General features: G+C 53.8%; 1 protein-coding gene across 16 annotated transcripts in view; it reads right to left on the reverse strand.

Annotated features, from left to right (window-relative positions):
• The window catches only part of GDPD5 (glycerophosphodiester phosphodiesterase domain containing 5), an 88224-nt gene that overhangs the window by 31852 nt on the left and 42821 nt on the right, over positions 1-13551 (reverse strand). For all 16 annotated transcript variants that reach the window (XM_042233260.1, XM_042233254.1, XM_042233256.1 and 13 more), the window contains one exon: positions 8866-9042. In XM_042233260.1, the coding sequence (XP_042089194.1) occupies positions 8866-8954 (89 nt within the window). In that variant the 5' untranslated portion in view covers positions 8955-9042. The remainder of the gene's footprint in view (positions 1-8865; positions 9043-13551) is intronic.

Genomic DNA, 13551 nt, shown 5'->3' on the forward strand with positions numbered 1-13551 from the left:
TGCTCAGAACCTCACTCAATCCCCAGCTTCCTCGTCTATTCCTGAAGATGACATCACCTCTACCTCATGGGAGGGCTGCCAGGCCTGAATGTGACTACAGATGTAAGCTGTAAGTCGCCAAATCCGCGATCATTCCTATAATTATCATTTCATGTCTGACAGCCCTTTAATTATGTGAAGACAGTGATCAAGTCTTCCCCGCCCCCTGCTCTACATCAAATTTCCCCAGCTGCTTACAGCCAAGCAGATCACCCCTTCCCAGCCCAGGGCAGGTGCCACGGTCAGGGGGACGCAGAGGTCAGGCTCAGTTCTGCAGGTTGCAGTCCTAGAAGCCGGCACAGATGAAGGAAGAAGACCCTGATCTGGCACAGCAGCTGCCCCATCTGGGCTCACAGAACCATGTGGCCGCCCCGGAAGACAGCCTTGCAAGAGCACGTCATAAAGCTGGGGGTGGGGCACTCCTAGCAGCCCTCTACCTGCTCCATCACATCTCATCCTCTCCATAGCTCTGCAAAGCAGTAGGAACAGTCAGAGGAAAGGGAGGGGAGGGGAAGTGGGCGGCCCAAGGTCACAAGGGGCAAACGTGAGCCAGAGTTCACACCCAGGTCTGGGTGCCGCCAGCTTCTTCAACTATCCCAAAGCAACAAGAAGCAGGACCTGTAATTATCCTTGTCTGACCAAGGAGGAAAGTCATAGGCAGTGCCAGAGGAGGAGCCTTGGGATTTCAGCATTAGAGATTTCAGAGATCATCCTGCCTCATCCGCTAAAGGTCCAATTAAGAACAGGAGAAAACTGAGACCCAAAGACAGGGAATGGCCTGGAAGGATGGACACAGGATGAATGCCAAGTAAATCAGTACACAGAAAGGTCGGAGAATTCAACAGATGCTATTGGGACATCTGGACATCCTTTTGTGTGTGTGTGTGTGTGTGTGTGTGTGTGTGTGTGTGTGTGTGTGTGTATAAAATTAGACTCCTATCTTACACCTCACACCAAACTAAATCCCAGCATCCCCCTCACATCTGAGCCACTACTCTCTTCCAGTCATTCTACACACATATTGAGCCCTGGACACTGGGAGATAAAGCCTGGACTCCACACTGAGCAACCTGCACAGAAGACTGACCAGCCAGGAGGCAACTCGGGTCCTAGAAACCAGGATGGTGAATGGGGCAAGCATGGGCTGCTACAGAGCACACTGCCAGTTATGGGGGCAGGGATGGTATGGAGGGCTTCCTGGAAAGCTGAAAGGAACAGGCTTTTTGGAATGACAGGGTAAGGGAGGGTGTGGAAGGTGCAAAGGCACAGAACCTGGTGGCTTTTGTTTGGCATAACTGGCTTCTGGCAGGTTTACAAAAGCTTTGTCAGGACTTCCCTGATGGTCCTGTGGCTAAGACTCCGAGTTCCTATTGCAGGGTGCCCAGGTTAGATCCCAGGTTGGGTAACTAGATCCCAGATGCCACAGCTAAGAGGTCACATGCTGCGACTAAAGATACCATCTGCTGCAACTAAATAAACAAATATTGGTGCAGCCAAATAAATAAGTATTGAAAAAAATCACTAAATATCAAAATGAAATTTCAAAAAGTTTCCTCTATGTAAGAGTATTAACTTTCATATAGATTATCTATTTTTTCTTATTTTATCAGTTGACTTTAATTTTGGTTTTCATGCTTTTTATATAAAAAATTAAATTTTTATGCAGTCAAATCTATCCCTCTTTCCCTTTATAGGCTTTTACCTTTGGTATCCTGTTTAAGGAAGGTGCCTTGTGATTATATATTTAGCTCATATTTTACACTGATAATTTCTCATTGTTGACACTTAAATCTGTAGTTCACCTATCCATCTATAGCTCCGTATGTGTGTATACGTGTATGGAGAGAGGTTTGAAAGCCTTTCCTCTAAGGCATGAAGATGAGAATCTCTTTTACTTTCTATCTTCCTGAGTTGTTTGAATTTTCTCAATATGTTCTTCCTAAATAGAAAAAAAAAAAAAGCTTAAAAAAAGAAAAAAACATGCTTTAATCCATCTGGAATTTCTTTTGATTTGAGGTAAGAGGCAGGGATCTAATTTTACTTTCACCAAATGGATACTTCAGCTGTCCCCGTTCAGTTTGTCATCTCTGCAATAATTTCCACGATCGTCTACCACACAGCACACACTCAGATGTGTGTGGGCTGTTTCTAGGTTTTCTAGTCTGTGTTCCCGTGTACTGGTTCCGCCTGGCACGGCTCCTTCCGCGTGGCTGAGCTCTGCTCCGGATGCCCCTCTTGTGGTCCTGCCTCGGCTTCCAGACAGAGTCCAGCTGTGAATTTAGCACTACGCATCCCTGTGCAGAGGCTGGACAGCGACTGAGGGGTGCCTCTCCGCTGAGTCCGTCCACCTGCAGGCTACACCTGGGGCACACGGGCTCCTCCCATCATCAGCCCATTTCATCCTCATCGAGTTCCTAATGGGGAGATGGGTGAATGTCAGCTGGGAAGGGTGTGGGGAGCTCCCAGAAGAGAGAGCTGGGCAGCCCTAGCAGGATTACTCTGGCTCTGACCCAGGAGATTTGGGGGAGGGGGCAGCCTGGGAAGGGTTGAGCTGGATGGCAGCATTAGGGCGAAGAAGGGAAAGGGATTAAAATCCCCACCCCCAGCCAGCTCCTGACAGTGTAAGAGGCTGGATTTATCTTTCTGGCTACAGAGAGCTGGGCAATTAGGCCTCTGCCCTCACTTCTGCCGGGGAGCACTCAGAATGGCTCATTAGGCAGGAGAATGAAACCCGGCTCAGCCTGGAGCACCCGCTCCCTCCAGACCATTCTGGGGGTTGCATTCGTCAGTGTGGAGACAGGAGAGCAAGAGCTGGGGGGCCCTTCGGAGGGATTATCCCTAGGCCCGGCAGAGGGCGCTGCCGAGGCCACAGCCTCTTGCGGATGCCCATCACCTCCCACCCCATCCATGCTCCCTAGGCACTCAAGGTGGTCATGGAGGTCATGAACAAGAGCTTAATTGTCTCTGCCCTGGAGTGTGGCATGACTACGCCAGGCACCCCTTCAGTGTGGTTTAGGGAGAGGGGGGCGGTGTGTGAGGTGGGGAGTGGGGTGGTTCCTGAAGGCCAGAGACAGCCTGGCTTTAATTACAGCGATAAATCCTCAGCTCCCCACACTGCAACAGCCTCGGCCAGCCTCTCCTCTCTCTCTCTCTCATGGATGCAATAATATCATCGCCCATTTTCTTATCCTCATGGCAACCCTGGAGGGTTCACAGGATTAAATGGGTCTTATCATCTCCAGTTTAGACCTGGGAGAGCTGAAGCTCAGAGGGCTCCTTTCTGACCTGCTGAGTCCCTTTCCCCCAAAGCACTGGAGTAGGGAACAGCCATCCTTTAAAAGTTGGTAGGGAGGACACGTTTCCCCCTATTGGAACAGTGGTCTGTCCTGTGCAGGCATCTGTTATCTAACTGGACCTGTGGGGCATGGGTTTGTACCTCCACCTAATTCACAAGCAAGCTGAGGCCCAGAAGGGGTGAGTGACCTTTGCCTCAGGTCACTCACTCTGTCGCTGGAGAACACAGGGTAGAGTTCAGGCTACAGCCCCTTAGCCAGGTGCATCTGGCTGACTCTAATCACACCCCTGAACCCATTCCCAAGGCTGCTTCCTCCAGGGAGCCCACCTTGATTCCTGAGTGAGAGCCATTCTTCCTTGCCCTGTATGCCTGTCAGAGGCCCACAGGGTGTAATAGGACAGGAAGGCATGGAGCTGGGAGACTCACCGGCTCCTCCTACCTACTGGCAGAGCCTGACCCCAGCCCCAAGCGTGGGCTGGGAGGTCCCTTGGCTGGGTTAGCACTGCTCCCTGCCAGCCACAGCCAGGGGCACTGGAACGCAGTGTGTGCCCACACTCTCCAGACCACCCAGTGCTCCTTGGGGTGCTCACTCGGGACTCATCGGGGATCTAGCTTGCCCACCCTAACTGCTTTCCTCACTTGCTCTTCAACTCACCTGCTCAGTCATCCTCCCCCTCCGTGCCCAAGGCCCTCCTCTGAGAAACAGTCACCACCCACCTGGGCGGCCCAGGGCTCCGGGTGCTGCTGCAGGAGTCCAGGGGAAGGAGAGGGGGACGAGGCCTGACCCCTTTGTTTGAAGTGGAGACTTCTTAGAGGAAGAGACATTTGCGATGAGCTTTGAGGGGCAGAGACCAGAGAGAAGGCATTCCAGGCAAGGGGGTCAGTGGAGCAGAGGGCAGAGCTGGAGGGGGTGAGGTAGGCTACCCTGGGTGTGCAGGTGAGAGGGGCCGATGGATTCCTCCCCCAGAGGCTGTCTTCCTGCCATGGTGGGAGGGGCTCCCATCGGAAGAGGCAGGCAGTGGCAGGCCCAGGGAAGGGGATTTATTTTGTCTGTGTTCTTCCTCCACTATACTATTCCTGGACTCTACTGAGACCGCGGCCCCTCTCATGCACCCCTGGGCATAGCATGGACTCCTGAGCCCAGGAACGGCCTCATCCAGCCAGGTAGAAATCATGGGATGACGGGAGGCATCATCAAAACTCTTTTGCAGCCAGTCAGCTGATGACACTGTCTAGGTGTCTCTAGAATCCCTCCCTTAGCTGCTGCTTTGTGGACACCTCCCCCTAGTTGAAGCCTCAGCCTTCTCTCTGGTTCCCTGCCCTCCCCACCTCCACTCAAGGTCGCTCAGCACTTTCTCCATGATGGAACCAGAGTGGTCCTTGCACAGTCTGAGTCCGACTGGGCCCCCACCTCCCAGGATGGAGCGCAGGCTCAGGTCCCCTTGGCCACCCGCCTCTCCTCCTCACATCAAGAGCTGCACTAGGCCAAATTGCTTTCAGTTCTCAAACACAAGACACTCAGCTGCAGTAATACGCAGCTGCCCTGCCTTCCCCACGCTGGCATGACATGACAGCTGATTCTCTCTGACACCAGCTCAGACAAGCTTTCCTGCCCAGGATGTCCCTGGGCATTGACAGTGATCACCCTGGGTGGTCTGGACCTCAGTTCTGGTCTGCTCCCCACCCACCCGGGAGCCCTTCGGGGGAGGGGAGGCACCAGGTTTGATATACTCAGGGCAGGTGTCAGGACAGGTTCATTGATTGACCAATGCATCCCAGACAAGACTGGAGTGAACAGGGGAGAAGGCACAGGGCTGGGGCAGCAAGCAGGGGCAGTGCAAGCCGTGCCTTCAACTCCTGGGCTTGAATAAATCACTTCCTCTTCCTGGAGCCTCATCCATACAATGGAGGACGGCAGAAAAGCTTGGAGCACCCTTGAAAAGGCAAATGTAGAAGTGCAAGACTGTCACTGTCTGTCTCCTTCAATGTCTCAGACGGAAGTTCCTCCAGGCCTCTGACCTATATCCCTCTTGTGACAGTGAATCTGGTCTTGACACTGTACTGCCTCCCGCGGACGCCGAGTCTTCAGGGGGCCCTGTGGGGATGGCCTGAGAACCGTCTTCTGTCCTATCCCATCCTTAATTGGCAATATTAGAGTAATGAGTCACAGACAACAACCAATTAATTACCCCAGTTATAAAAAGCTTCTGCTTCCCCTTCCTAGCTGTCGAGTGAGCTGGCCTCCTGCTGCCAGGCTCCTCCACTCCCTCGGTGTTGGCAGGCGGGAGAAGATGTCATTTCACCTCTCTGGTCCTCAGTTTCCTGTTTCCTTATTTGTCAAGTGTGTGTCCTGGGGGGAGGGTTGGAGGAGGTGGGAATGTGGAAGAGGGGCAGGAAGGAAGAACAGCCTGGATGGAGAGGAGGGGCAGCCTTCCCAGGCTCCCAGCCCCCCTCCTGCATCTCCAGGATCTACCCCAAGACTGCAGGGTCAGCTCTTAACCAGGGAAGCACGGAAGGTGCCTAGTCTGGCATTCCAGCCACTCGTCAACTTGTCCCAGATGCTCCTGGTCCTGTGCTCTTTCTATCAGGCAGCCTCCCAAGTCCTCTCCATTCCCCTTTTTCTCCTTGAGGGAGGGAAGGGACAGGCCAAGCTGACTCCATCTTGAAAAAGAAGGAAACTCCATCTTGCACTTTCAGTGAGCTTTGGACCATGTGCCTGGGAGCCATGGGGATAACATACCTAACTGGTCTCCCGGACTGATAAACACCAGATTCCATACCAAGATTTCCCGTCGCCAAAAAGAATGTAATACTCCCCTATGTAGTCAATCACCTTTGTAATCTTTATGGCACCCATTGGTGTAGGCTACAATGTATAATCAGCTGACCCTTCTGATTATGAATCATGGCTGTAACCTGATTGTATCTCCCTTTAACACTTTCCAAGCTAGGTTTAAGGAATTTGGGGATGTGGGCTTGAGCAGTACACTTAAAGGCATATAAGGTTTTCAACAAAAGTCGGTTGGGGTCCCTGGCTAAAGAGGAAACTCTGCCTCGGATGTGCTGGTGTAATAAACTGCACTCCACTATCCACGTCGTCCTTCTGAGTGAGTTTGTTTCCCAAAGCGTTTGGCTATAACATCCTTGAAAGCTCTCCTTTAAACATACCCAGACTCAAAACAGGCCTGTCTTCCTGGCAGCCTCCAACTCTTGAGACTCTTGCTGCAAATCTATCATGGACTCCAGGTGGGACAGGGCTTCAAGCCTTGATTTCTCCATCCATAATCAGGGCACAACAATTAAACATGCCCCACGGGGTGTTTGCCATGCTCCACCAAGGAACTTGACCCTAGGTTTCCCTGACTTGGAGACACAAGAGGCTCCCCCAAGAGGTTCTGAGGGGGAAACAGGGGTGGGGGTGGTGGTAAAGGGTGCCCAAAGGAGGAGGGGAAGGTGGGGATGAGAACCGAAGCTGGACCCCCTTCTGCTGGCCGAGGCCTCTCCTCCACCCCCTAGACCCCAGGGGTTCTCCTTCACCCCCCAGCCTGCTCTCCCAGGGCTCACTCTGGGCCTCCAACTGTTCAACAAAACTTAGGTTACAGCTTCTCTGCACCAGCCCGAGTCTGAGATACCGGTCCTTCACTGCATCAGGCCAGGAGCCCATCACAGTCCTGGGGAGGGGCTGAGAGAAGAGAGTGGGCTGAGGTGGGAACCCAGGAAGTGGGTGGGGAAGCAGGAGCTGACTGGGGAGGGGTGGGGTGGGTGGGAAGGCTCGGGTTGCCTGAGGTGAGCTCAACCCTTTTTGCAGAGGCCCTGCTACCTGGAGCTGCTGCAAACCCTCTCCCCTCTCGCCGCCAAGCTGGCTCCTGGCCTGCAGCCTCCTGCCATTGCCCCATACCTGGCACCCAGGCCTTGGCATCTATGGAACCTACACCGCTTGGGCCCCCAGTCAGCTCAAAACTGGCCTCACCCACCACTTCCCCCAGTCTGGGCTCTGTGCTAGCCCCAGCCAAGACCCATCACTTCCTGACTCCACACAGTCTGTGACTGGCTGGCCCTGGGCCCACCAAGAGGTGTGAGGTCTCCCAGGAGAGCGGCTTCCTCCAGTGTCTGATGGCCAAGTGCTTCCTTCTTAGGAGGCCAGCCATCCTTCTCCTCCCTTCCTCAGCCTCAGCTGTCTTCCCACTCCACCCCGGCCCCACTGAGAGTGCTTGATCCACACCATATGGACCAGATCTGAGCTCTGCCCCTCACCAGCTCTGCGACCTTGGCCTGGTCACAACGTCCCTGGCTGTTGCCCCAGGTGGGAAGTGGTAGTGATGACATCTAGCTCATGGGCTTGGGAGCAACAGGGGTGGCTCCATGTCCAAGCTCAGCTTAGCACCCAGCACACAGACAGACACACCTGGGTGCCAGCAAACTGTGAGCTCCTGCCTTCCTGACACGTGGAGGCCCTGCTGTCTTCTGTCCACTGTCTCCAGAAGAACAGAGCTCAGAGCAAAGCAGAGAAGACGGCCAGCCTGCCCTGGGCAGGGCCGTCCTCTCCCTTGCCTCAGTTGGGTGTACTGTCTCCTGTGTGCTTGAGTGGGGACATGGCAGTGAATCAGGCCAGGTGCCCACCAGGTGGTACCTGCTTCTCACCACTTGAGGGTGATGAGCCCAGGTTCCTGGGTGAATCTAGCACTCTGTCCCCTCGTCCCTACCATCACAGGCAGGGAAGGAAGGCACACAGGAGGACAAGCTTTTCCAACCTCCACATGCAGGTAGCCCAGTGATGCTTGACCTCTGACCTCCGCCCCTGGTCACTCCAGCCTGTTTTCGGACTGGCTGATTTTGGAGGCTGGCCTCTTTGTTCAGACAAGCAGGAGGGAGGAGAAAGTTGTTTTTCAGGCAGCAAAGCTCTTAGATAAACACCATTTATCTCTCTCTCCATTCCCTCCTGAAGGAACTGGGTTCCTTCAGAGAAGAAACTAGATCCATTGGCTGACAGCATCCCAGGGACGGAAGTGCAGTGTGGGGTCTGGCCTGGGGAGCCGGACACTGAAGAAGGCTTTCTGTATCCGGCTGAGCACCTGCTGCCAGCCCTGGCAGGCGTGTGTGGCTCAGGTGACTGGGCCCTGGTGCCAGCCCATGGCCCTGCCAGCTCCCAGGCTCCTGATGGCCTGGCCCAGCTCCCCACCCTCCCCTCTGGCCACCTGCCTGCTTGCCTGCCCATCGGGATCCGCCAGGAAGCTGAGAACTTCTGCTCACCTAGGGGGGACACCTCCCTCTTGGAGCAGCCCACCCTGCCCAGGGCTCCACGAGCAACCCAGCTCCCCCACTGTCAGGGGGGCGCCAACAACTGGCTATACCCATGACAGGGTGGCCTACTGCCTTGCCCACCTACTCAGGTAGATTTGGGAACTTCCACAGGCCCACTGTACGGAAGGAGAAAACTAAAACCAGAAGGCCACAGCAGCAGAGCGACAGAGCTGAGGCCCGCCGCCCCCGCCCCGCCCTTGTCCTTTGGGGCCTGCCCCAGCACAGCTCACCGGAGTGGTGTCATCATGAGAACGCTGGTAGCGCTTCCAGCGGCAGCCGTAGATGCCCGTGAGGCAGGAGAGGCACAGCTGCGGCTCATAGTACTGCAGGGGCTGGTGTCTCACCATGCTCGTGCCCGCGGCCCTGGCGCCCTGCCTTCAGGCGCCCATGGAGGCCCCCAGCTGGTCCTGTGGGAGGAAGTACAGGTCTGTGAGGCTAGGCAGGGCCGGGGACTCAGTCTGCACACAGCAAGTGTCTCTGTAGCCCAGGTCAGGGAGGGTCAGCCTCCGCTCAGAGCCCTGGTGGGTCCTTGGCTCACCTGGAGTCAGAGGCCCATCCTTCGCAGCCCCCTGCCACCCACCCAGGACCTAACCAACCAACAGAAATCCCCTAACCCATTAGCTGTCACTCCCCTACTCCCATGCCCTGGCGACCTGACCTACTTTCTGTCTCCATGGAGCTGCCCATTCTGGACATTTCACATAAACTGAATCATATGATATATGGCCTTGTATGTTTTGCTTTTTTCACTTAATGTTTTCAAGGTTCATCCACGTTATAGCATGAATCAGTACTGCATTTCTTATGACTGGGAACTATTTAGTTGTTCCGCTATATCCATTCATCAGTTGATACACATTTGGGTTGTTACTTTTCGGTTATCATGAAAACTCTGCTATGAACACATTTTTGTGTGTATTTTTATTTCTCTTGAGTACCTACTTTGGGATGGGGTAGCTAGGTCATATGATAACTCTATGTCTAACTTTTTGAAGAACTGCCAACAGCTGTTTTTCAAAGCTGCTGTACGATTTTACATTCTCAAAGTACGGTCATTATCATCCCCATTTTACAGGTGAGAATTCTCAAGCACAGAAAGGTCTAGCCATTTGCCAAAGGTCACACAGCAGAGTCTGGCAGTCTGGCTTTAACTCGAGGGCTAGAAAACTGTAAGTGAAAGTGTGAGTCAGTAAGTCGTGTCCAACTCTTCGTGACTCCATGGACTGTATAGCCCACCAGCCTTCTCTGTCCATGGAATTCTCCAGGCAAGAATACTGGAGTGGGCTGCCATTTCCTTCTCCAACTCATGACCAAATCCAACCAGCCACACATTTTTACACAGCCCACAAGTTAAGAGCGGTTTTCACATTTTTTAATAGTTGGGAGGAAAAAAGCCAAAACAAAAATATATTTTGATCTGCGAAAATCATATAAGAGTCAAATTTCAGAGTCCATACATAAAATGTTTTATTGGAGACAGCACTCCTCCTTCATTTATGCATTGTCTACGGCTGCTTTGACTATAACTGCAGAGTTATGACAGAGACCACAGGGCCCACAAAGCCTACAGTACTTACTGTCTGGCCCTTTACAGGGAAAGCCTGCTGACCCTGCCACCACAGGGCACAGTGGCTCATGACGAGGGATCATAAGCGCAGCGTGTGGTGGAGAGAGGAAAGGGTGCCGTGGGCACTTAATAGGGACAGGAGGGTCAGGGCATGCTTCCCAGAGACGGCGCTGAGTGGAGGCCTGCAGGATGAGCTCCCTCTCTCCCTCTGAAGCTCCCTCCCTTCCCCAGGGGCACTGGGCTTCAGGCCTACCACTGACTTCCACGTCTGGGCCTTACTCAGGGCTTCTGCCCAACACCACACCACCCCCACTCCCCAAGTGCTAACCTTAGCACAGGGATTATAGCCTCCACTGCAAGTGCAGGGATGAATTAGGAGCTTGCTGGGAATATTGACTGACCTGCAGCCGCCTAAGTGCTGGGAATTGTCTGGTGCAGCCTGTGCCCATGTCTCCTTGGGGAGGCATGTGGACACAGAACAGATGCTGGGGGCTCTCTGAGCTGAGCCGAGTCCAGGGCTCAAGGCAACAGTATTGGATGGGGATGCTGCTGCAGTCAGCTTAGCTCCCATGGGGTTTGGGAGGCCGGCAGGGGTGTCCTTTATTCCTCTCCAGAAGGAGTGTGTCAGGGTAGGAATTCCCTGGTGGTCCACCAGTTAGGACTTGATGCTTTCACTGACAAGGGCCTGGGTCCAGTCCCTGATGGAGGAACTGAGATCCCACAAGCCACGCAGCGCAACCAAAAAAAAAAAAAAAAAAATAGGAGTGTGTACTCATATACAGACTCCCACTTCCACAGCCTTCCAGAGGAGGTAAAAGAGCAAAATCCATAGCCAGGGAACCACATCTTACCCTGTGCATCCCCAAATGAGGACCTCTACTGTCAGGTTGGCCATCACACTTTCCCCAGGAATGGGGGAGGCAGCTGGTATATGTAGAAAGAGGACTGGATTCACCCTGCCTTGGCCAATGATTTGCCCTGTAGCCAGAGCCACTCAGGGCTCTTCCCTGAGCCTTGGTTGAAGCTTTTGTCTTGACTTCCGAAAAAACGTCAGATGCCTGGGGGGGAGGGAGGGCCGGTGGCAGCGGGGCGCACGGCTGCAATGACAGGGCTACAGCAGGTGGGCACTCTGCACGCAGGAGCCCTGCCCTCACATTCCTTTCCCAGGACCCCTCAACCCCAGGACCGATTCCCATGTGTCCTCTGCTCCCCCACACCCCACAACTGAGCATTACAACCCACCCAGGAATGGAATTTCCATTTCAAGTCTGGAAAAGAGGGAAATAGAACTGCCTGCACCCAGGTCTCAGCCCAGGACTTGGCTGACCGGGGCTCTTGGAACTGTTCCCCTCTCACCCCCCACCTGCCGTGAATTTTCATTCTATTCATAACTGCAGGGGTATCTCTGAGAGGTAAACTTCTTTTTCCTTTACACATTTTCCTGGGGCCATCAAGATCCCCAGTGGCTCCTTGCTCTCTCCAGGGGGGCCACCCAGACCCACACTGGCATAGTGACCACCTCACCACCCCCAACGTGTCTGTAACATCCTTCAGGGCCTTTTTCTCACCAGCCCTTTGGCCGCTGCCCAGGTCTCATTTCTCCCCTGGGTGGGGAATCCCTGCGGTAGGCCTGGCCTGGCCAATCTAAGCTCTCACCTGCAGCCAGAGAGCTTCCTAAAAGACAAATGACCAGGATCTGGCTCCTCCAGCCTCACCACTCCAGAACTTGCTGTCCCTTCATCTGGCTAATGCCTCCTGACGCTTCGAGTCTCCGCTCAGATGTTACCTCCTCTGGGGAGCCTTCCCTGAGACCCAGGTTGGGTGAGAGGGCTCCAGGAGTCCCTCCTCCCTCCTGGGCTGCCTGTGGGAGCACAGATGACACACCTGCCTCCCCCAGGGAACAACCTGAGTTACTCCCGTTTCCCCAGTGGCTAGCACAAGGCAGTCCTGGGGGCTTCCTGGACTGTACTTCTGAAAAGGCCCGAAAGTTCTGCCAACAGAGACATGCTGCCCAGACCCTGAATGGTTGGGACAAGTCCCCAGAGACCAGATTCTCCACATCTGTCCCGCTCCTGCCGAGACTAATGGCATCACTTCCCATTTTTGGTTCTCCAAGTCACCTCCCAGGGCTGCTGCTATCAGCCAAGTTCCAAAGAAATCTCCAGCTTGGAGCCCTGCCAGCTCTGGGACAAGAGAAAGCCTCACCTCTTAACCTGAACTTCCACAGCATCCCTTTTGCACAGGGAAGGGAGTCAGGAGGGAGATGGAGTGAGTGTCTGCTATGGAGTGGGTGAAGGATGTTGGCGGTAGGCATACCTCCAGGGGCCTTGCCCACCCTTATACCCTGGGAATGTACCTCACCCACTCCTTGGCTCTTCATCCCTCCCCCCGACTGGCCGGCTGCCAGGCCCTCACTGCCCCCAGACCCTGCTGCCTCCGGTCTCAGGTCTGCGCGCTCTCCTGACAGTGGAAAGACTCTCAAGCCCGGTGTCAGTGCCTGGCTATCAGCCTGGTCTCCTTCTACTGAGTTGCTGTGTGACCTTGGAGACTTATTTTACCTATCTGAGGAATGGGCACTAGATAGAACAGCACAAAAAGGACCCAAGGTTACAATAAAAAGGAATAAGACACTGATACATGCCATTAATACAGGGTGAATGAATCCTGACAACATCATGCTAAAGGGAAAGAAGCCAGTGACGGAAGGTAGAGCGGGTGGCTTGCAGGGCACCATGCCGAGCACTGTGCCCGTGTCATCTTCTGATGACAACTGTCCAAAGTAGAGCTTGACAGTCTTCTTTTACAGGTTAGAAATATGGGTTCCAGGTGAATGGAGGAATAGGGTTCATCCCGATAATGAAATATTCAGTTCAGTTCAGTTCAGTCGCTCTGTTGTGTCCACTCTTTGCGACCCTATGAATTGCAGCATGCCAGGCCTCCCTGTCCATCACCAACTCCCAGAGTTCACTCAAATTCATGTCCATCGAGTCGGTGATGCCATCCAGTCATCTCATCCTCTGTCATCCCCTTCTCCTCCTGCCCCCAATCCCTCCCAGCATCAGGGTCTTTTCCAATGAGTCAGCTCTTCCCATGAGGTGGCCAAAGTACTGGTGTTTCAGCTTTAGCATCATTCTTTCCAAAGAAATCCCAGGGCTGATCTCCTTTAGGATGGACTGGTTGGATCTCCTTGCAGTCCAAGGGACTCTCAAGAGTCTGCTCCAGCACCACAGTTCAAAAGCATCAATTCTTCAGAGCTCAGCTTTCTTCATAGTCCAACTCTCACATCCGTACATGACTACTGGAAAAACCATAGCCTTGACTAGATGGACCTTTGTTGGCAAAGTAATGT

Source organism: Ovis aries, chromosome 15 (assembly GCF_016772045.2).
Source record: "Ovis aries strain OAR_USU_Benz2616 breed Rambouillet chromosome 15, ARS-UI_Ramb_v3.0, whole genome shotgun sequence".
NCBI lineage: Eukaryota > Metazoa > Chordata > Mammalia > Artiodactyla > Bovidae > Ovis > Ovis aries.